Source organism: Rhodnius prolixus, unplaced genomic scaffold, assembly GCF_049639745.1.
Source record: "Rhodnius prolixus isolate KJV_2025 unplaced genomic scaffold, Rpr scaffold_3, whole genome shotgun sequence".
NCBI classification, from domain to species: Eukaryota; Metazoa; Arthropoda; class Insecta; order Hemiptera; family Reduviidae; genus Rhodnius; species Rhodnius prolixus.
This window is the reverse complement of record NW_027411603.1, coordinates 50,547,140-50,570,311: the sequence shown is the minus strand read 5'-3', so window position 1 is coordinate 50,570,311 and position 23,172 is coordinate 50,547,140. Positions and strand designations below refer to the sequence as shown.

Sequence of the window (23,172 nt, the reverse complement as noted above, 5' to 3'; positions counted from 1 at the left end):
TTACTGTGCGCTGTTGACACGGATCGGAAATTACCCCCCAATTCGCTGCAAGTTTTTGCTGCAATTCGAAAACAGAAAATCAAATCTATGAAAATATGAAAATTTATCAAATAAGCATTTAGGCAATAATCTAGAGTCAAGATAATTACAGAAAATCTAATTATATTACCAATAAGGAGTCGAAATGACTCTGATAAATTTACGTGCAATGCTAATCTGGAGTCAAAATGACTCTTATGATTCAAGTAAACTAATCTGCAAAAAGAAACTAAGAATTCCACGGTCTTCATCTCGAGACTATCCAAATGGTGAGAGAGAGTGGGGATAGCATATCTAAGAGCATTTCCGGGATAGCTATGAGATATGGGGAAACAGAGACCATTCCTACTTTTTTTTTTTTGGAGTCAAATTGACTTCGGATTGGCTTTTGCAGTGTTACAGCAAGGAAATACTTAAATTTGTTTCGTCCATTTGCTCACTCATGTGAGCAAAAACCTGTACTTGGTGAGTGAAAACTCGTACTTCTAACACTTGTAGTAAAGTAAAGTAAAGTAATCGCCTATTTTTTCAGGCGGTGTTTAACGTCCAACTACCAATTAGGTGTCGTGGACGGAGGCCACTAGCAAACGTACTTTACTATTTCTCATTTAACCATTAAATAAAATCCAAGGCCTAAGACCAGGGGAATCGAACTCACTAAACCAACAATACATCTTAGCATTGCGGGTCTAGCCTATAACCGCCTAACATACTTTACTATAAATTTCTCATATTAACCTTTAAATAAAATCCAAGGCCTAGACCGGGGAAATCGAACTCACTAAACCAACAATACAGCTTAGCATTGCGGGTCTAGCCTATAACCGCCTAACATACTTTACTATAAATTTCTCATATTAACCATTAAATAAAATCCAAGTCCCAGAGACCAGGGAAATCGAACCCAATAAACCAACAATACATCTTAGCTTTGCGGGTCTAGCCTATAACCGCCTAACATACTTTACTATAAATTTCTCATATTAACCATTAAATAAAATCCAAGAACTAGACTAGGGAAATCGAACCCACTAAACCAACAATACATCTTATCTTTGCGGTCTAGCCTATAACCGCACGGCTACCGTGGCGCCTCCACACTTGTAGTACAATCAACTATATAAAAAGCATATACGAAATATTTCTTTTCCTAAAATGAAGATCCGATATTTTAAAAGAAGTAATATGAAGATTATGAAGCAGGTGATAAGGAACGTCAAAGACGTTCTGACGATGAGTCAGCCAGGGTTCAGATTGTGTATCCAAGCACGCAGCTGTATCGTGTTACCAGCGTATTCTGAATACCCTCGCTCTGTCACAGATGCGGTTTAACGTCCGTCTTTACAACCTGGTTGTATCACCTTGTTTCGTCAAACGATTTAAATACTATTCATTTTGTTCGTCTGTAGATTTCCATTTACGTCAACTGATTTTCTTTTATTATTAGTATGTAGTGGGGCATTAATAGTGTTCAGTATAATTTATCTTCTGTCTTGTATTTGACTCATTGGCATTTTATGGTTCAGCCATTTAATTTTTATGTTCTATTTTTATCAGTGTTCTAATTTATGTCTTATTTTTATGTGATTATATGATAAAAGTCTTTTTCTTTAAGATTAATTCAATTTTTTATTAGGAATATTGTAAGAAATTCTTTGATTAATATAGTTCCAGGATTTTTTGACCGTCTTATCGCACAGTTATTGTTGGGTTTATTTTAAATTAACAAAAAATATTTTAAACTTATTGATCAGTCTATTATTCTGATATCAAGGTTAAAGGTTAAGGTCAAAATAAAAATGAAGTTTTTGTTTCTAGACCTTTTTTTTTGCAATCTCGTACTCCTCGTAAATCAGAGAAGATATTTTAATCATCAAAATTTTGAGATTTTACTGGAAATAATCGTTAAGTGGTAGACACCATGACAGCCGAGCGGTTAAGAGGCTAGACCCGCAAAGCTAAGATGTATTGTTGCTTTAGTGGGTTCAATTCCCCCGGTCTAGACCTTGGATTTTATTTAATGGTTAATATGAGAAATTTATAGTAAAGTATGTTAGGCGGTTATAGGCTAGACCCGCAAAGCTAAGATGTATTGTTGCTTTAGTGGGTTCGATTCCCCCGGTCTAGACCTTGGATTTTATTTCATGGTTAATATGAGAAATTTACAGTAAAGTATGTTAGGCGGTTATAGGCTAGACCCGCTAAGCTAAGATGTATTGTTGCTTTAGTGGGTTCGATTCCCCCGGTCTAGACCTTGGATTTTATTTCATGGTTAATATGAGAAATTTACAGTAAAGTATGTTAGGCGGTTATAGGCTAGACCCGCTAAGCTAAGATGTATTGTTGCTTTAGTGGGTTCGATTCCCCCGGTCTAGACCTTGGATTTTATTTAATGGTTAATATGAGAAATTTATAGTAAAGTATGCTTTCTAGTCGTCTCCGTCCAAGACATCTAATTCAATAGATGAACTTAACTCTTCTAATCGTTATAAAATCCCCCAAAGATATTAAAGGTTAAATTTTCGTGGTTTTCAAGTACGTTCAAATTTCAAACGTTTATATCTCTTTTCGTATTTATTAGATTTCAATGATTTCTTTACCAAAATGTAGAGAAAAGATAGCTGTATAACTGGTACAAATCGCATTGTTTTAGTGATAATAGGTAACGAGTTATGGAAGGTTAAATTTTCGTGGTTTTCAAATACGTTCAAATTTCAAATCTTGATATCCCTTAAAATAGTTATGAGATTACCATGATTTCTTTACCAAAATGTAGAGAAAAGACAGCTGTATAACTGGTACAAATCGCATTGTTTTAGTGATAATAGGTAACGAGTTATGGAAGGTTAAATTTTCGTGGTTTTCAAATACGTTCAAATTTCAAACGTTTATATCTCTTTTCGTATTCATCAAAATTCTATGATTTCTGTACTAAAATGTAGAGAAAAGATAGCTATATAACTGGTATAAATTGCATTGTTTTAGTGATAATAGTTAACGAGTTATGGAAGGTTAAATTTTCGTGGTTTTCAAATACGTTCAAATTTCAAATCTTGATATCCCTTAAAATAGTTATGAGATTACCATGATTTCTTTACCAAAATGTAGAGAAAAGACAGCTGTATAACTGGTACAAATCGCATTGTTTTAGTGATAATAGTTAACGAGTTATGGAAGGTTAAATTTTCGTGGTTTTCAAATACGTTCAAATTTCAAATCTTGATATTCCTTAAAATAGTTATGAGATTACCATGATTTCTTTACCAAAATGTAGAGAAAAGACAGCTGTATAACTGGTACAAATCGCATTGTTTTAGTGATAATAGGTAACGAGTTATGGAAGGTTAAATTTTCGTGGTTTTCAAATACGTTCAAATTTCAAACGTTTATATCTCTTTTCTTATTCATCAGAATTCTATGATTTCTGTACTAAAATGTAGAGAAAAGATAGCTGTATAACTGGTACAAATCGCATTGTTTTAGTGATAATAGGTAACGAGTTATGGAAGGTTAAATTTTCGTGGTTTTCAAATACGTTCAAATTTCAAACGTTTATATCTCTTTTCTTATTCATCAGAATTCTATGATTTCTGTACTAAAATGTAGAGAAAAGATAGCTGTATAACTGGTACAAATCGCATTGTTTTAGTGATAATAGGTAACGAGTTATGGAAGGTTAAATTTTCGTGGTTTTCAAATACGTTCAAATTTCAAACGTTTATATCTCTTTTCTTATTCATCAGAATTCTATGATTTCTGTACTAAAATGTAGAGAAAAGATAGCTGTATAACTGGTACAAATCGCATTGTTTTAGTGATAATAGGTAACGAGTTATGGAAGGTTAAATTTTCGTGGTTTTCAAAATCGTTCAAATTCCAAACGTTTATTCTCTTTTTGTGTTTTCAGATTTCAATTATTTTTGTACCGAATTTTAGAGGTAAGTTAGCTGTATCTGTAGTATAAATTTTAATTTTCTAGTGCAGCGTGGCGCCTTTTGTGTGTGTATAACACAGAAAGTTTGAATACAGATATTTCGTTTAGATGCTATCAGAGGGTAGTAACAAAGTGAGGTTTTTGTCAAAATCGGTTTAACGGAAGTACTATATTACTGTTAGTCCTTACATAACACTTTCACCTTATATGACAATTATTGGTATCTAGCAAGTCTTTGGCAATGATCGGTTAGTTACTCAGCTAGGTAGAGGTAGTTAACCCAGATTATGCAAATTAAAAAAATAAAAATAATTGTCAAAAGGGATTAGTCATTTTCGCACATATATTTACTTATATCGCCCCCATGAAATAATTTTGTGGCAATAAATTTAAACCAGCATGAATGTAATTATAGCAAGGTGTGCATAGGTAAATAGATCAGTGTGGGAAGACAGTGCAATACCATGACCCTATTTTTTCTAAATAAATTTTGTTCTATTTTCTCTAAAATATTTTTAGGTAAATATAAATTCCTCATATTAACCATTAAATAAAATCCAAGTCCTAGACAGGGGAATCGAACACACTAAACCAACAATACATCTTAGCTTTGCGGGTCTAGCCTATAACCGCCTAACATACTTAACTATAAATTTCTCATATTAACCATTAAATAAAATCCTAGTCCTAGACAGGGGAATCGAACCCAGTAAACCAACAATACATCTTAGCTTTGCGGGTCTAGCCTATAACCGCCTAACATACTTAACTATAAATTTCTCATATTAACCATTAAATAAAATCCTAGTCCTAGACAGGGGAATCGAACAAACTAAACCAACAACACATCTTAGCTTTGCGGGTCTAGCCTATAACTGCCTAACATACTTTACTATAAATTCCTCATATTAACCATTAAATAAAATCCAAGTCCTAGACAGGGGAATCGAACACATTAAACCAACAATATACATCTTAGATTTGCGGGTCTAGCCTATAACCGCCTGACATACTTTACTATAAATTTCTCATATTAACCATTAAATAAAATCCAAGTCCTAGACAGGGGAATCGAACACATTAAACCAACAATATACATCTTAGATTTGCGGGTCTAGCCTATAACCGCCTGACATACTTTACTGTTAAATTTCTCATATCAACCATTAAGTAAAATCCAAGGCATAGACCGGGAAATAGAACCCACTAAACCAACAATACATCTTAGCATTGCTGGTCTAGCCTATAACCGCCTAACATACTTTACTATAAATTTCTCATATTAACCATTAAATAAAATCCAAGGCATAGACCGGGAAATAGAACCCACTAAACCAACAATACATCTTAGCTTTGCGGGTCTCACCTCTTACCGCTCGGCTATTGTGGCGCCTTATAATCTGGAGATATCATATATATTCTCTTAATTACTCTTTATTTAATTAGCAATGTGGGTACTTCAACTTGTAATGCAAAAAAAAGGGTCAAAGTTCGGTGTTTATAAACATTAGGCTTTTTTTCTTGCAGTTTTTTTGACGATCAACCTACGGGATGGTTTTAAATATGAATTCTAACAACAAGCTGGCTTGGTATAGCCTGGTGAACTTCCCCAAAAAAGCCTGCGCAGTTAACAGGCTTATTAACCTGTTGGTAAATTCTTAAAAATAAAATAAATCATCTGTTATAAGAATACTTTTATGTAGGCAAAAATTAAAATTTGAAAACACCTGGGCAACTTAAGTTGAAGCTTGAATACTTGTCCAAATTACCGTCTTAACCCCAGATACCATAACTTGGTGTTAGGTTTGACTTTGTGTTTTTTGTTTTTTAGTGAAGATATAATTTTTTCTGTAAATAGCAGTGTTGGGCACCCAGTACGGGAAGCAGAGAAATGGGAGAGAGTGAGTGAGTGAGGGGAGAGGGTCAGGCCATCCTATCCCAGAAATAGAACACGCGGCGTATCCCTGACTCACCGACCTGTCATTATTTATAGTAAGAGCCCCAATCTGCTCACCATGTGTCTAATTCTGTCCCACAGCTTATAACAGCAACTAATATGGGACGTTGTCAACAAAATTAAAAACTTGGTAACACATTTTTTCTGTAGTTCAAAAGAAAATTTTCATCGATAGAATTTTCTTGTAAAGTTAGAACTTTCTATTAACTTTAAATTGCTTTTATCATGAATCTTGAAGTGATTTGTTTTTCTTGCCAGTTATTAAATTGCTACGTTGAGTATGTAGCCCTTAAAATACCTACAATTTGTAAAAATCACTTTTTTGTACCTCAAAATGGGCATTTCCGGTACGTTACAAATTCTGCGCGCTTACCCAATACATTCTCTACTGTGCGTGAGGAAGAGAAACTAAAAATTTTCTTTTTTTTCCCAATCATAAGTCCGGATAACCTGTACTTCCGGTCAAAACTTAGTGACGTCTTACTTCCGCTTGCTAACAGTGTTTGTAAGCCATTCAGAGGAAGTTATCAAAACTGGGAATAATTAAAACATTTTTATAAAGACCAAAAATATAATACAAAAAATATTATTATGACCAGGCGTAAGCCAAACTGTCTCGACGTGAATCCCCCCTTCTCCCCTGTGGATCCGAGAGTGTGGATCCACCACGCGACACACCACGCACGTGCGCGTGCGAATGTGCGTGGGTAAGGCAGTCCATCTTTGCCCACTATTTTTGATGCTGCTAGTCATAGCGTTGGAAATAGCTTGGCTGGCGGCAGACATCAACGACACGCTGGTACCAATATCCAAAACAACATCTCCGCCACGCGCATGTTCCCTCCCTGTTGTCCCCGCGAAGGAAACTGTGCTTCCAACTGTTTGGAGGTGATTTCAAATAAATTATTACTTTCTCTGACCGCTAGACGTACTGATTAGCATATATCTGGTAATGGATGAAAATAGGGAAGCTGTCTGAGAAACAATTTTACATGAATGCTTGATAAAATCAAGGATATTGTAATTATCGCGTTTCTTATCACTTATATAATAATATCAATTAATATTAAAATAAGAGGTCGAAATTCCTAAAGGAGGGGAATCGAACCCACTAAACCAACAATACATCTTAGCTTTGCTGGTCTAGCCTATAACCGCCTAACATACTTTACTACAAATTTCTCATATTAACCATTAAATAAAATCCAAGACCTAGGACACCGGGAATCGAACCTACTAAACCAACAATACATCTTAGCATTGCGGGTCTAGCCTATAACCGCCTAACATACTTTACTGTTAAATTTCTCATATTAACCATTAAATAAAATCAAAGACCTAGGACACCGGGAATCGAACCTACTAAACCAACAATACATCTTAGCATTGCGGGTCTGGCCTATAACCGCCTAACATACTTTACTACAAATTTCTCATATTAACCATTAAATAAAATCCAAGACTTAGAGATAGGGAATCGAACACACTAAACCAACAATACATCTTAGCATTGCGGGTCTGGCCTATAACCGCCTAACATACTTTACTGTTAAATTTCTCATATTAACCATTAAATAAAATCCAAGACCTAGGACACCGGGAATCGAACCTACTAAACCAACAATACATCTTAGCATTGCGGGTCTGGCCTATAACCGCCTAACATACTTTACTACAAATTTCTCATATTAACCATTAAATAAAATCCAAGACTTAGAGATAGGGAATCGAACACACTAAACCAACAATACATCTTAGCATTGCGGGTCTGGCCTATAACCGCCTAACATACTTTACTGTTAAATTTCTCATATCAACCATTAGGTATCAAATCCAGTACCGCCAATAAATCAATTCCCAAAACCACCAATCTTAGAGTTGCTGCCCTAGTTCTTTTGACATGTGGTGCCTTATAATTGATTCTTCATGAGTTGTACTCTAAAAGAATTTTACTGAATTTGAGACGCATGTATAGAGGGTTTTTTTTCCCCGCCCTTAAGTTGGTGATCAATTAAGGGATAATTGACGCTTCAAACTGCTCATCTTGATTTGTTAAGGGCACTTTTATGGTAAGGGAAGACGTAATAGTAGTCCTAGGTAAAAATAATCAAAATGAGCATTTTTATTTGTGGATGACCTAATCGCTCACACATGTGGAGGCACTCCAGCTGTCCCAGAATGATATCACGTCGTTTCTTCCGAATTGGCGCTTACGAGTTTTGATGGCTCACAAGTATGCAGCACACCCGATCGCATTCTACAAGTTCAATCCCATATTATGTTAATTTTTTTTAGATATTTTTTATTTTTTTAGTTGATGTCACCACAGAAGTATACTTGGAATATTTTATTCATGAACATTTAAGGTCAGCTGATAGAACTATAACTCATCTATTTGGTCAGCTGATCTATCTATGAGGCATTGTTTATTAGAGAACACATTGAATTCCTGGTTTGTTCATCAGTTAATTTGTAGATACCAGCTGATGCGTGTGAGTAATAATTTCATTAGAGCTATTACAGCTCATCAGGTATCCCCAGATCTATTAAACAAAGATTTTCTATTATTGAACTAGTCATCTACTGGAGATGAGTATCAAAGGAAGTTAATCTAAACGGAAGACTGTGGGAATCAACTATGACGTTGTATAGTAAGTGGGTTTTTTCAAATGAACTGCAAAGTATTATGTAACTGGGCAAAAAATATACCTGCAGTTTTCTCTGCTTTCGGCGGCCAAAGGGGATGATGTCCTAACACCGGGCGACTTGGAGAATTATTAAACTGCTAATATGAGAAAAAATAGTGATCAATGTTTAAGATTCTGTGATGCACTCGAGTTATAGCAGTGCAAGGATCGTCTCCGGTCTCTGAGACGATCAGGTTAAGTAGTCTGACTATAAACTTAGGTCTTATACTTTTCTTGCAATGTCTCTTCCGGGATACATTTTATGGAGAGATTGTCAGCGGAAATCAAGACACTGGGCTAAACAAGGTCTCGAAACTTTTTTATAGTTTCGAAGCATGTTTCACTTGATTGTTGATAGTTTCTGGCTTGCAAGTTGCATTGTTGTTAGTTACAGTACTACAGTTAGTTACAGTGTTAGAGTTATAGTTTCGGTATGACGAAAGACAGCGGAAATACTAAAAAACATGATTACATTTTCCTAATTCTTTTCATTCGATTTGAAATAAATGGTGATTGGCTTAATATGGTAGAAAACGATGATCGATCAAATAATATCGCTGGTCATAAACATAAAGTCAACTAGATGATCGATTCTCCGCCTTAACCGTTTTCGTAGTTGATGCTTTTGACGATTTAAAAGTAGCATAAACATTTTGTTACAATTCGATCTTTTTATTGTTATTTGTTATAAGCAACGTAAATGGCCGATTCTCTGGGAAAACCACAGCTTTAAAGTACTATTTCAGTACAATGTATGGTTGTAATATCGTTAAAATACTTGCAGAAATCAAATTTGTTAGTAATTTTACGTCTTTACTGAACAATCCTTACAAACTGGACCGGTAGCTGATCTTTTCATTCTCAAATCTCTGCTTTCATTTTTGGGACTATGTTAGGGGTCAAAAGAGCAGGGTACTAGTGCTTAGAATTGGGGGATGCTCTTTGAATGGCCGTTTGGGCATCTTGTTTCACGAACTAATTGACCTGAAGTCTTTTCCTACGGTTACACCTCAACCTGTATCAGGCTCACGAAACATGCCCGTCTCTGAGTCGAATATATTGCGAAAAGGGCACAACTGCCTCTTATTTCCTGGCTGATACGTTGTCAACAGTTTTCTGCAAAAGATTTTCCGCTATTGGAGGAGACCAGAAGGGATGTAAATAGCCATTATCAACTTTGCAGCTGGAAATCCAGGAGAAGATCCTCCTAGCTGAGTAAGGAGGCGGGTAGGACAAAGTAGGGAAAAGAGCCCCCTCCTGCTATAGTTTCTTGTTTCAGGGTTTAAATATCCTGTCAAACCATCAGGACTGCCCTGAGGTTAGTTATTACTCAATCCTGGACGATCATTACGTATGGTTGCACTTCTAGAACTTCAAGAAGCCATAGTAAGCTGTAATCTCTTACAAACTACGAAATTGAAGTTTTACTCAATCCTTACTCATTTCAGTAGATGAAAATCATTCACTCCTATATTATAATGTTCGGGAAATACTAGATATAGTCAATAAAGAAAATTTGGATTTTATGTCCACGAGGATTAATTGCAATTAGGAAAATGTAGTCACCAATGAAAATCTAGTCAATGAGTAAACGTTTGTGATGGCTGCAGCTTGTAAAAACGTACATTGTACCTAAATGATACTTAAGAGGGATACTGGTAGCCGCATCCCATTTCAGAATATCAAAATATTTTTCAAATAAATCATGAATACGATTTCTGGCTGGACTTTAGAGACGTCACTTCCTTTTATGGCCCAGAATTTTGAAACCTTTACTTATTTCTTCGTTTGAAAGATCAAGAGAACAAAAAAACTTGCTAATCTGGTCTGTAAAATTATTCAAAAATTTTTTTACAATTAAAATTTAATAAAATAAATAAAAATTAAGTAATAAAAACAGAAATTCAAGGAATTATTACTACTAAATACTACAGATTCTTCAAGGATTACTAGCTGGCTAAATATTCCATAAAACTTGTTCCCTACAGACACGTGGAAACCATGTGATTAGTCTATCATGGTGGATTTAAATCTCGTTCATATTAGCAATGTATTTCATGGGAACGAATTAGCTGAATGGTTAGCATATTCGATTCTCATGCGGAGGTTCCAGGGTTCGAATCCAGCTACTTGGCTCTTAGATTTTTCTCTTTCTAGAAAGGAGCTTTTTACAACTGACCGCTAAGTATGGATAGTGTTGTCACTTCCGGAGACCGGAAATGCACAGAAAAAAATACTTCACAGGACGTGCCTTAAATTTAGAAAGAAAAATTACATATGCTTTACAAAAATTTCCCTGCCGATTTTCCACTCACACGGGAAAATAAGTATCTCTGTTTCCGCCTGGCTGACCTAAGTGATGTAATAAAGGTATTTCCCTGCGAGTTCGGGAAGTACTTCTTTGCGTCATGAACTTACTTTCCGTCCTGATGTCAGTAAGTATAAAATTAAATAACTTTTTTTTATTATATATATACATATATATACAAAGAAATAGGGTTTTAATTAACCTGGTCATTGGTGCCTGGAGCTTTTTTCAGGGGATTGCCAGCCTCTGGACAGTAATCTCTCGTTACAGACAACACTGTCCATTTCCGGCTGTAAGAAGCTCCTAGAGAAAATCTAACAGCCAGAAGCTGGATTCGTACTCAGGATCTCCCTTCACTATTGATGGCAATTGGGAAAACGTTTGGAATAAAATAGGGAGATAGCAATTACAGTACTTCCTTTTAAGAGAAGTAAGAAAAATTAAACTGCGATTACATTACTTTTTCCTAAAGAGGCAAAGAGAAATTAATCTTCAAATACGCACGATTGCAATTGTATAAGTGTAAGATGGCACTTTAATCTCACGTAGTAAAACTCAAAGCACTTCTTCCTGCCAAATTTTATCAAAATTGGTCCAAGGAAATTGATTATTAAGAGGGGCCTTACTTAATTAGGGGGGGGGTAAACTTCGTTTCTAATGTTCTAGACATCGAAATCCACAAAAGCTGTTTCTATATCAAATGTCGAATAGAATGACACGACAATTGATGGACGTAAATCGGTTTACGCGTCGATTGTAGCAATTTTGTAGTAATTTCGTGAGCTAAGATTTAGTATTGCATTGTTTCCGGCCTTGTTTAAGCCTAATTTTTGTTTTTAAATGGAGTTATTTCCGATTAAAAGAGTCGATTTGCCATTTTATTACATTCGTTTTCTAATACTATCTAACTCGTTGCAGTCATATTCGATTTCTCTTTTAAAAACTAATTTTCCAAACAGTCCCCAAGGTTGAAGTTTAGAAAATCTGGCTAGTTCAGTTAAACTGAAAACATGTATCAGAAAATGATGACGTAGTACCGGGAAATAGATATATTGTCACATTAAAGTTAGTTACCTCAGTAATGACTGAATGACCCTAATAAGTAATTTTAATTGTAATTATTCGTTTAAGAATGCAAGTTCCATGTTAGTAATTTTTTTTGTCTTTTTTTTTTGCGACTTAAGACAGTACGAAATGTCCTTCGTCCTTGTAGGTCACTCGTCATGGCGCTTCCTTCGCTGGCGACCTCCAAAGTCGCTGAATCACCTTCAGTGACCTCCAGTCTTTATTACCTTCTAGCAATCAACAGTTACATTACATATACGTAGTCTCCGTGCTTTTTATACCTACCATTATCTCAATATAATAACGTCTGTAATTAAATATATATTTCTTATTTCTACTTTTTGATTTCTGCCAACCTACTACCGGATATTCAAGTATTAATCACCATTTGTAGTGCCAACTGAACACGTATATTTCTTAATATATCATTTCTAGTCAATTACTTTGTTTATAATACTAAATAGTGAAGTCTGGACCGATATTACTGTCTTTTTTTTATTGTGCATGTCCTTCTTATGACTTTAGGATTCCAATTTTTCTTTTCTTTAATAAAAACTCCTAGTTTTTGTGATTTAATAGATAATTTTTTCCTTTTTCTTAAAACTGTTGTCTAATTTTGGATTTTGAGTTTTTCCTGAAATTATCTATGTAAGTCAATAAATTATCTATGTAAATCTAGTAAACTATGTCGAATTTATAGTAAAGTATGTCAGGAGGTTATAGGCTAGACCCGCAAAGTTAAGATGTATTGTTGGTTTAGTGGATTCGATTTCCCTGGTCTAGGGCCTTGGATTTTATTTAATGGTTAATATGAGAAATTTATAGTAAAGTTAGTTAGGCGGTTATAGGCTAGACCCGCAAAGCTAAGATGTTGGTTTAGTGGGTTCAATTCCCCTGGTCTAGGGCCTTGGATTTTATTTAATTGTTAATATGAGAAATTTATAGTAAAGTTAGTTAGGCGGTTATAGGCTAGACCCGCAATGCTAAGATGTATTGTTGGTTAAGTGGGTTCGATTTCCCTGGTCTAGGGCCTTGGATTTTATTTAATTGTTAATATGAGAAATTTATAGTAAAGTATCTTAGGCGGTTATAGGCTAGACCCGCTAAGCTAAGATGTATTGTTGGTTTAGTGGGTTCGATTCCCCCTGGTCTAGGCCTTGGATTTTATTGAATGGTTAATATGAGAAATTTATAGTAAAGTATGTTAGGCGATTATAGGCTAGACCCGCAAAGCTAAGATGTATTGTTGGTTTAGTGGGTTCGATTCCCCTGGTCTAGGGCCTTGGATTTTATTTAATTGTTAATATGAGAAATTTATAGTAAAGTTAGTTAGGCGGTTATAGGCTAGACCCGCAATGCTAAGGTGTATTGCTGGTTAGTGGGGTTCGATCTAGGCCTTGGATTTTATTTAATAGTTAATATGAGAATTTTATAGTAAAATGAACAAAAATGATTCACGGTTTGCAATACTTTGTCTATACGAAAATTATTTTAATTAAACTAAGTAAGAATTCCAATGAATCCTTATTCTCTATGACGCATTGTATCAGTTCGCGATAACAAATGCCTCATTAATCGTTTAGACCTTACATGGGACCTTTATGGAAAGACTATACAAGGTTTTCTTTTCATCCAGACTATCCGTGTGAGTGGTAGAGAAGACCTATAGTCATTACTGGTAATGACTCATTAATAGAATTCACTCTACTTAGTCATTTAAACTAAATATTAATTTGTTCATTTATAGTTTAATTAAGAAATGAATGATTTTTAATGGTATCAGTAAAGATAAAGCCTTTATTCTAGATTAAATAGAATCAATATTAATGGCTGGCAGATAGTGCCAGAGTATTTACATGCTTTTTGTTTAATTAAAAGAAATAATTGAACTTAAATATCTACAGGAACAATCATGTATGTTGCATCATCTGAAAATCATTTATTTTTATTAGAAAGTATACGAAGTATTTTTTATACTTGCACAAAGTACCAACAAGTTAATAGCGCACTATCATCTAGCGGTTGGTTGGTTGGTTATCTCATGTTTTCAATATGTCAGTAACTAAGTAATCAAGTATTTTAGGGTCTGTGACTCAATAGAAATAAAAAAACCATTTTGTTCATAGGGATGACTATGTCCTTATCAGTTACGTTCTATACTTGACAGCTGTTATCACGTCAATGTTGACACTTGCATATACACGAAATCAATCATCTTATTGTGTCTGATAAGACTGATGTTATAATTTTCTACACTAAAAAAAAAATTTTCCAATAATTTTCTTACTAGTTACATTTTCTTTTCAAATATTTTTCGAACACTATTCAACTTCAGAAAACTCAGATGAATGATAGACATTCCAGAAGAGGTGGCTCATGTACAAATATTTATTCAAAATGTGTATATTTATCTTCTTTTTTTTTTTTTTAATGTATTAACTAAAAAATTAATTAATAATAATTAACTTTGGCGGACTGTTAATAAAATAATAATCTCCATTAAATCTCGAATCGAATGATACCTCATTCATGGAAATCAGTCCACGCGTCTAGACGCTACGCTATTTACAATAAAGGTATCAACAACTCCAAGGATTAGGACTAGAACAATTTAATCGGTGTTTTTGCGAAATTATAAATTTATTGTTGTGAACAAAACTATAGGCTGTGCCTCGGCTCACTTACGGAAATGAATCTTGGGTTATTAGAGCTTAAAGATAAACGTAGTATACAAAGTGCTGAGATGCGGATTCCTAAGAAGAGCCTAAGGGTTGCACAAAAAGAGTGTTAGGATACAGAATGTTGACATACGAGAGGAATTGAATATATAGAGTATTAACGGATTTATGGATGAAAGAAGAAAGAGCTGGACCTTAATCGTAGGCCAACTAGAAGGGTACCTGTAATAATCAATAAGTACAGCCCTAGAGGACAACCTGGGACGACCAAGGAAAAGATGGAGATGAAAAAAGAAAAGATTGTGAAGACGGAACAGACATATTGTCTAATCCCTGAAGTGTAGAAGGAGAAGTTTAAATTCTTGAAAGTAGGATACGGAATGTTGGCATACGCATGGAATTGGATATATTATATTAATGACGGATTTATAGATGAAGGAAGATAGAGCTGGAGAGGACACCTTAATCGTAGGCCAACCAGAAGAGTACCTGTAATGGTCCATAAGGCCTAGAGGACAACCTAGCACAGGACGACCATGGAAAAGATTGTGAAGACGGAACAGGCATGTTGCCTAATCCCCCTGAAGTGTAGATGAAGAAGAAGATATATAAATTTATCAATAAATATTTATTTTTTGAAATGATTTTTTATTACAAAAGAAAATTCGGGAATTTTAACTTCAACAGGAAAATTGGTAAAGTTGGGTGTTTTTCAATGCGGCGCTTTTACATGCAGTTTTTCTTGTAAATCAACCCTTTATACAAAAATGTCCTTAAGGATGGTTGTAATATACTAGAAGATAGTGCAATCGTGTAGCTTAAATCTATTTTCAGTTTCCGCCGGAAACACTGTCCAGAGGTTGGTAGTGCACTGAAATAAAAAATATCTCCGGGCGCCAATAAAGCTTAGTTGTTGGCGCACCTTAAAAAGTAAATTCAGCGGTCAACGTATACGCGGAGGTCCCCGGTTCGAATCCAGCTGTTGGCCCTTAGATTTCCTCTTCCTAGGAGCTTCTTAGGAGCTTACTGGTGATGAACAGTGTTTTCTGTAACGATAGAACACTGTCCACAGGTTGGCAGTACGCTGCAAAAAAAAGCTCCGGACGCCTGAGATGTTGTGGCGCGTTAATTACTTTATATTCAAATAGTATTTAAATGATCCAGGTGGAATTGATTGTAGGTGGCACTGGTGCATATTTATTTAGCATCTGGTAATTAGATCAAGAGATTTTATAACCTCCTTTTTCACTATAACCTCGTTTTTTTTTGTATGAATCTTCATGAGAGAGGTCACAGCCTGATTATTATTGTTATTATTAGAAGAGCAGCCGCATAGTTGCAGTTGTGCGTATGAGTCACATACGCCTCGGGAGTCCGTATGTGACCAGCATATGTGAACTTGATGGGAGATTCAATGTGACTGTGTGTATATGTAATCACTAAGTGGTATTGTTAACTGTATTAGTAATAAAAAAAAAAAAAAAGCAAAGTATATAATTTGCGTCATAGTATCTAAAAATGACTAATACTTTTACAAACCAACCCTATGTCGTCATCATCGTGTCAATAAGCCGGGGCATCCATCCAGCAGGGGGAGGTTGCCGCGTCATACAGTTCACACTAGAAGTAAGAGGGTTGTTTTTAGTTTTTTATACGTCCATGACAAGTAGAAGAATGGGGTAACTGAATATTGAAGGGTTGGAGGTGAGGAGGTTACAGTTTATAATAGATTTCAATTGGCAGCGATTTTTTGGTGACCACAGGATTACAGTCAGGGGTGAAGGGAGTATCAATTTTATGGGCAGGAGATGGTGATGAGTCAGTCCAGTGATGCCAGTACTTGACAAGATGGGAAATATTTCTGCCCCCTACCAATTTTCTATTGTGCTTACAACACTGCCGGGTGTCTCTATTATGAATTTAATTCCCTCTTTTTTTGAAAGCTTTCATTTACTCCCGCCTAAAACCGTTAGTTACTTTTTCTAATGTTAAAAAGATGGGAATTGTAATACGCATTTGTGTGCCAATGATGAAGGATATGTCTGGACTAAATAAAATGGGATCCCTAAACGAAAAATGAGCTTAAAAACTGTAAGAATTCAATGTTGAAGTAGTGTCTGAACAGAATGTTTTCCGCTAGAGTAGTACCATTTCAATATACTTTAATAATTGAAGTAGTGGAAAGTAATGCTTATTTTTCCAGGTGGGCTTCAAGTTCAAATTTAAGTCTAGGTGTCTTGGACGGAGGCGACTAGCAAACATACTTTACTATAAATTTCTCATATTAACCATTAAATAAAATCCAAGACCTAGACCGGGGGAATCGAACCCACTAAACCAACAATACACCTTAGCTTTGCGGGTCTAGCCTATATCCGCCTAACATACTTTACTGTTAAATATCTCATATTAACCATTAAATAAAATCCAAGGCCTAGAGACAGGGAATCGAACCCACTAAACCAGCAATACATCTTAGCTTTACGGGTCTAGACTATAACCGCCTAACATACTTTACTATAAATTTCTCATATTAACCATTAAATAAAATCCAAGGCCTAGACGGGGGGAATCGAACCCACTAAACCAACAATACATCTAGGCTTTGCGGGGTCTAGACTCTTAACCGCTCGGCTATCGTGGCGCCTTAGTGTTAGAATAATTATATGAACTTCTTTTTCTTCTCCTACTTCTTAATGATTCTCCTCAACCGCGTCTGCAATTGAGGGTATCCTTAACAATTTTTTAACCAATATTTACGAAAATGGTCCATTTAAAGTGTGGGTAGCATTGAAGTAAACTACTTTTCGTTAGTTTCAAGAAAAATTCTATCCTACTAGTGGTTAGAGACAGTGACGTGAGCCGTTTTTATCAGCTTTTCATTTTCCTTTGCAATTTATCTTTGAAGCTGGTCAAAGATTGTTAATACGCGTATGCACTAACGTTTTTGAGAGAACTGACTCGATTTGAACACGTTGTATACGAGTGTCGGTTATGGTAGAAGAGTGGGGATAAGGAATAAACAGACATTACATGTTTAGCGTAGTCAGAGGGGCCCAGCTGGTGGGGGTTAGAGTTGAGGCCACATTTCTCTAGCCGTGATGACTAATCACTATCCCCTCCACGTTTTACACACTTTACTACCATACGCTGGTGCCCATTCTAGCTCATTCTATAAACACGCCTTGAACGTTGAACACGTTACAATAGAGCAGTCTATTTTTTTTATAATTTTCTAAAAAGAAAATTTCGTACTCGTAAGTGCCATATATTGGGATAATTTTCTTTTTTTGTGTTCCTATTTTCTTTGTTACCACAGAATTTTCTTTTTTTTTATCAAGACAATTCTGAGTGTTATTTTAAATTTAGTGAAAAAGTGTTTTTATTTCGTATTCCTGTGAAGGATTTGTGTGTTGCGTTAGTGTTTACAAACAGTTTGGACCAATCATGAAAAAAGATTCTCCATGTCTAGTCTTAAAATTGGCCCCGCCTCCTACCTGGAGTAGAACTGGTAAATTTTCTTTATATTTTTCTTTTAATTTTCATAATTACATTTAAAATTTCCATGTTTTTCCCCCCAAATTTCGGGAGATAAGTATTGTTACAAAGCTACTGTTTTTTTTTTTTTCAAATTATAGGATTTTAGTTCTTGTACCGAAAATGTGGCAAAAGAAAGCTTGCCTCTACTGTGGCTAAGTTTGCGAATTTCTATTTTAACTTAAAATCATTTTTGTGGCTCCTTATTTTATGTACCCAAAGTTTGCGCTTAGAATCCTAGACCCATGTGAAGTGTACAATAAATAAGTGTATGTGTTTTGATGAGCTAAAGAGATTTTTAATTGGTCACAGTTACTGCTCCTATAGATCCTATGTTTTCTAGACTGCTACGACTTCCAGTGTTTAATCCTTTCAGTTTGACTGGGGATAACCTTAGAGAAGACGTCAAAAGCTCTCTGAAGAAGTGACGGAATTCATATTAGGGAGAGTTAGCATTAAAATCCCACGAGAGTCAACAACATTCAACCGTACACATTCAGCTCTGCAAGCCTCGAAATTGAATCATTTTTATCCGGAAAGATTTTGCACCAAAATAAAGAACCCCTTCAAATCAACTTGTAAGTCGTGTTAAGAGCTTTTTAGAAAAAGAAAAGCTGCGTTCAAAGAAACTTATTGCATTTAACCAATCAGAATTACTAGAACAAATCTGCAGTTTCCCTTTTTTTTCGCTTTAACTGGAAGATAAGTCATTTTGATTCCTGAATTACATCTCGTACGGATTTCCTGAACAGTCATCAGTGACTAATAAATGTTAAATTGATTACTGGTAAAGAGCAAAAAAAAAAAAAAACGATAGGCAAACTTAATCATGACTAGTTTTTTGTCTGTATGTCACGTTATTGTTTTACCAAAGTTTAGCTTGACGATTACGAAAATTCAAACGTTTTTTTTTACCAAACTTTGTCTCAGTGATGGCCCCTCTACTTTGTTTACATTTTACCCGCTAGCAACTGGGTACTGGGAAGATGGCCTGTTCGTTTGTTACAGAAAACAGGGTACCCAAAACCGGTTGTACTGGTCTTTTAAACTTAGGGGGACTTACGATTGTATTGCATTTCTTAATGTGGAGAGAATGGTTTTCATATTTGGATTTTTCTTGGAACTTAATTTTTTGAAGAGACGTACAAAATATTTGTGGTATAATAAAAAAAAAACTTGGTGCAGGAGATGCTGATTGGTAATTTTAGGGCCCTTAGATTTGATCTAACGGGGAACTATATGGGTCTTAATCCCTAATTAGAATAATCTTTTGGCAGTATTTGATTCTTCGAGATGCTAAGTACTAGGCCAAGGGAGGTTCAAACTTGGGCCCTTCAGTGCTGAAAATAGGGCTTAAAATCAAATAAGTTTTTTCAAGTCCTGTGAGAACTTGGAGTTGTTTTAGAATAAAAATCTCGCTTTAGGCTCTAAGGAACCCTACAGTCCCTAAACTTGGTAAAAAAACGAATCATTATTCCAAGTCTGTGGAGGAAAGGTATCTTTACAGAAGAAGAAGTTGCCCATTCTCAAAATATTGACCCAATAGCTTAAGTATAGAACTATAGTAGTTAACAAAGTACAGACTCAAATTCCACAACTCTTAATCCCATCTCAAAACTCCATTTAAAAATATTCGAGTTCTACACTCTGGAATAAAAAATTTAAATAATTTTTTGTACTCAACAAAAAATCGTTAACATAAACCTCTTTCGTGTTAACTAACAATCTTAACAACCACCTGTAAAATAATTAACGTAGTAAACAATGTTTTTTTGTTTTTTTTAAATCTCTAAACAAACATTGCTAAAACCATAAAATTTGACAAGCAAAAATAACACTTCTGTATTAAAAAACAATTTATATTCGATATTTATTTTAAAGATTAACACCTCATTTGATTATGGTAGTTGTTGTTTTTTTTGAAAATGTATACGTTACAACTTGGACGTTAAAAAGTTGAACCGGGTGCGATCTGTCAGCGGAGTGTGGAACTAGTTCCAACTGCTGTGGCCATTTCAAAAATGACTTTATAATTCTATTTGCCTTAAATAGCTTCTTATTTATTTCTCTTAATTCAGAACTATTAAATAAGTATTTTAAATAAAATAGTCTATTTTAAGAATTAATATTTATAATTTCGAAATATTTATTTATTATTACTATTATCTGCACTAACAGAGGAGTTCTCATCGTACCGTACATATTTATACTTTAAAAGTTAAATACATTTCTTAAAAAAATGAAGTTTTTTTTTTTCGAAAATCATTAAAAACCAGGAAATCCGGTAAAATGTCGGTTTTACGTGATTTTACCGTGAAGCTTATTGTCGTCACGTTTCCTGCTGGCTCCTGAAGTAAAGTATCAAAATTATTTCATTAACATTGGATATAATGCGACGTCACCAGCTAGCATGTTTATTGTATCCTCAGTCTGGTTTAAGACTTCTATCCATGATCAGAGGTAGATTCTTTAGTTTGGTGTGTGGAGATTTCTACTTCATTTATTATGTAAGATATATAAATAAGTAAATTTATGATTTAGTGAAGTCGTAGTTCTGTGCATAAACTGATGGTGAAAGGAAATTCGAAACCGTCCACTGATACAATAAACATGCATGCTGTGACGGATAAATTCAAAGATATTATCCAGAACTGAGGACCTTTTTATTTTTTTATTTTTTTTTTTTAATGATTTAAGGCGCGTCAACATCTAAGGTCATTGGCGCCCGGAGCTTTTTTCAGTGCACTGCCGGCCCCCGGACAGTGTTCTCTCGTTACAGACAACACTGTCCATCACCGGACAGTGAGCTGTAAGAAGCTCCTAGGAAAAGAAAATCTAAGAGTCAGCAGCTGGATTCGAACCCGGGACCTCCGCGTTGGAGTCCAGTAGTACGCTAACCGCATAGCTAATCCCTTCTCTGAATATCTCACGTACAATATTTAGAGAACGGAAAGAAATTTTACCTTCTCTCTAAAAAGCTGCAATTGAATAATTTCCGTTTTTCGGCACATTAAGGATCAATATTACAATTTATACGATAATGTTTGCAAATAATCGATTAAAACAGAGGTGCATTTTTGCAATGAATTAATTTTTTTGCAGTTTGTCTTAGAAGTTCTTAGTTTTCTTACAATTTTAAAATGAGATGAAAAATGCAGAGCGGCAGCCTCGCTATTATTTGATGATGTGAAATCTTGTTCGTAAATCATCATCTTTAATAGCGCTAATCGATTTTCGTTTTAGTCTTTTGGCGGTATAACTAAAGTCGTAGCAGTATTGAGCCAGAAAAAAATTAAATAAATTATTGTGGAAGGGTTCCCACCAGTTAAAAGGGCCTTAAGGAATCTGTAAGTTAAGATAGACGTTACTTTATTGGAGATAAGGCAATATTTCTCGAAAACAATAATCTTAATCGATCGATAAATATCGATTCATAATTAAATTCTTCTATTTAATGATATAATAAACACATTTGTTTTCAAGAAATATTTGGAGAACACAGCTGATGAGTCGGATCAGCTGATTGCGTTGCCTGTACCAATAATGACCATTAAAGTGGTGTTATGTTTTTGTAATGGTAATAGATACTAATTTGTGTTAATGCCCTGTGTCGTGGGCCGTTCGGACGTTGAGTCATTCCGCTGCAGTTGTTGACTCAGACTAGATTTGAATTCTTTGCCTAATTAAGAATGTGAACTTGTTAATTCATATATACATTATTCAAAGAGACAGTGATTTTTGAAATTTTAATTTTCCCCCCCTTCTCTCCACTGTTCACAGGTGGCCACAAAGAGTTTTCCCGACGACATCGTGAACACTGTGAAGATTCCGCACCGTTAGCATTGAGTCCGCCGCCTCCACAAGATCCAGACATTGAGTCACATCCGCCGAGTCGTGTGCTACCATTTCTGTATGTGGGCAACGCTCGCGATGCCAAAGATTTGGACCTGTTGAAAGATCTTGGCGTGACCCGAGTGTTGAACGTGACACTGCAGGCTACCATCCAACTAAGTGGAAGTACGTCGTCCGACGGAAACGTGATTGCGTACAGACAGTTGCCCGCATCGGATAGTACGCAGCAGAATATTAAGCAATATTTTGAAGAGGCATTTTCTTTTATTGGTGAGTTTTTCTTTTTTAAGTTTATTGTTTATATTAGTCTAAAACAGTCGATTATTATATCGAATGAATTCGATTAGGGAGAATGATGGACAAGCGAATCAGTAGGTTTCCCTCTGCAGTGCTACTAACACTTTGAATCGCCTGGTCTCTTGCCACGTAAATAATAATAAGAATAACATGTAGTAGTACTAAGTATCCAAGGTTTTAATAGTACCGTTTACTAGAATAGTTTTTGTTAATATTCCTCGATTTTTCACGCAAAGGGCTCCCAAGAAATTTTGGGTAAACTTCTTACGTACAATTACATACGCCCGGACAAATTTATCATTGAAAATTTGATTTAGGTTGGCAGTGCTGGGATAATATCTTTGATTTTATCCTGTCTTAACATGAATGTTTATTGTCACCCTGATAGGTTGCGAACTTTAATCTCTGAATCAATCACCAAACTGATAAATGTATCTCTGATGATAGATGAAAATCAAGGTAGTTTTTTTTAAAGAGTTTTAAATTAGGCCATCTGTGATTACATTTCTATGTAACGTTTGCTTTTTTTTTTTGTAAACTTTCAATGTTGGTAACAATTAATTTTGTCTCTATTGTTACGGAAGTTAGGAGTTTGAGAAAAGTACTAAAGAGAAAGTTGTTAGTTTTTTATTTCTCTTGAGAAAAAAAAGAAAAGTTTTTCACCGCTTTTCTCTAAACTTGAGAAAACTTCTCAATAACTTAAATCTTCAGCTTTTCCACAAACTCTTGTTAAAAAAGAAAAGAGTACGATGGAAATCTTGAAAAGTTTATTCAAACTTACGTAAACTGATCAAGTTCAATGGATAAGAAGGTGGAAA

At 35.0% G+C, this 23,172-nt stretch overlaps 1 protein-coding gene across 9 annotated transcripts in view; it reads left to right on the top strand.

The window, feature by feature from the left end:
* puc (dual specificity phosphatase puckered) overlaps positions 1-23,172 on the top strand; it is a 267,275-nt gene that overhangs the window by 234,367 nt on the left and 9,736 nt on the right. For all 9 annotated transcript variants that reach the window (XM_074124216.1, XM_074124215.1, XM_074124214.1 and 6 more), the window contains one exon: positions 21,986-22,327. In XM_074124216.1, coding sequence (XP_073980317.1) covers positions 21,986-22,327 — 342 coding nt within the window. The remainder of the gene's footprint in view (positions 1-21,985; positions 22,328-23,172) is intronic.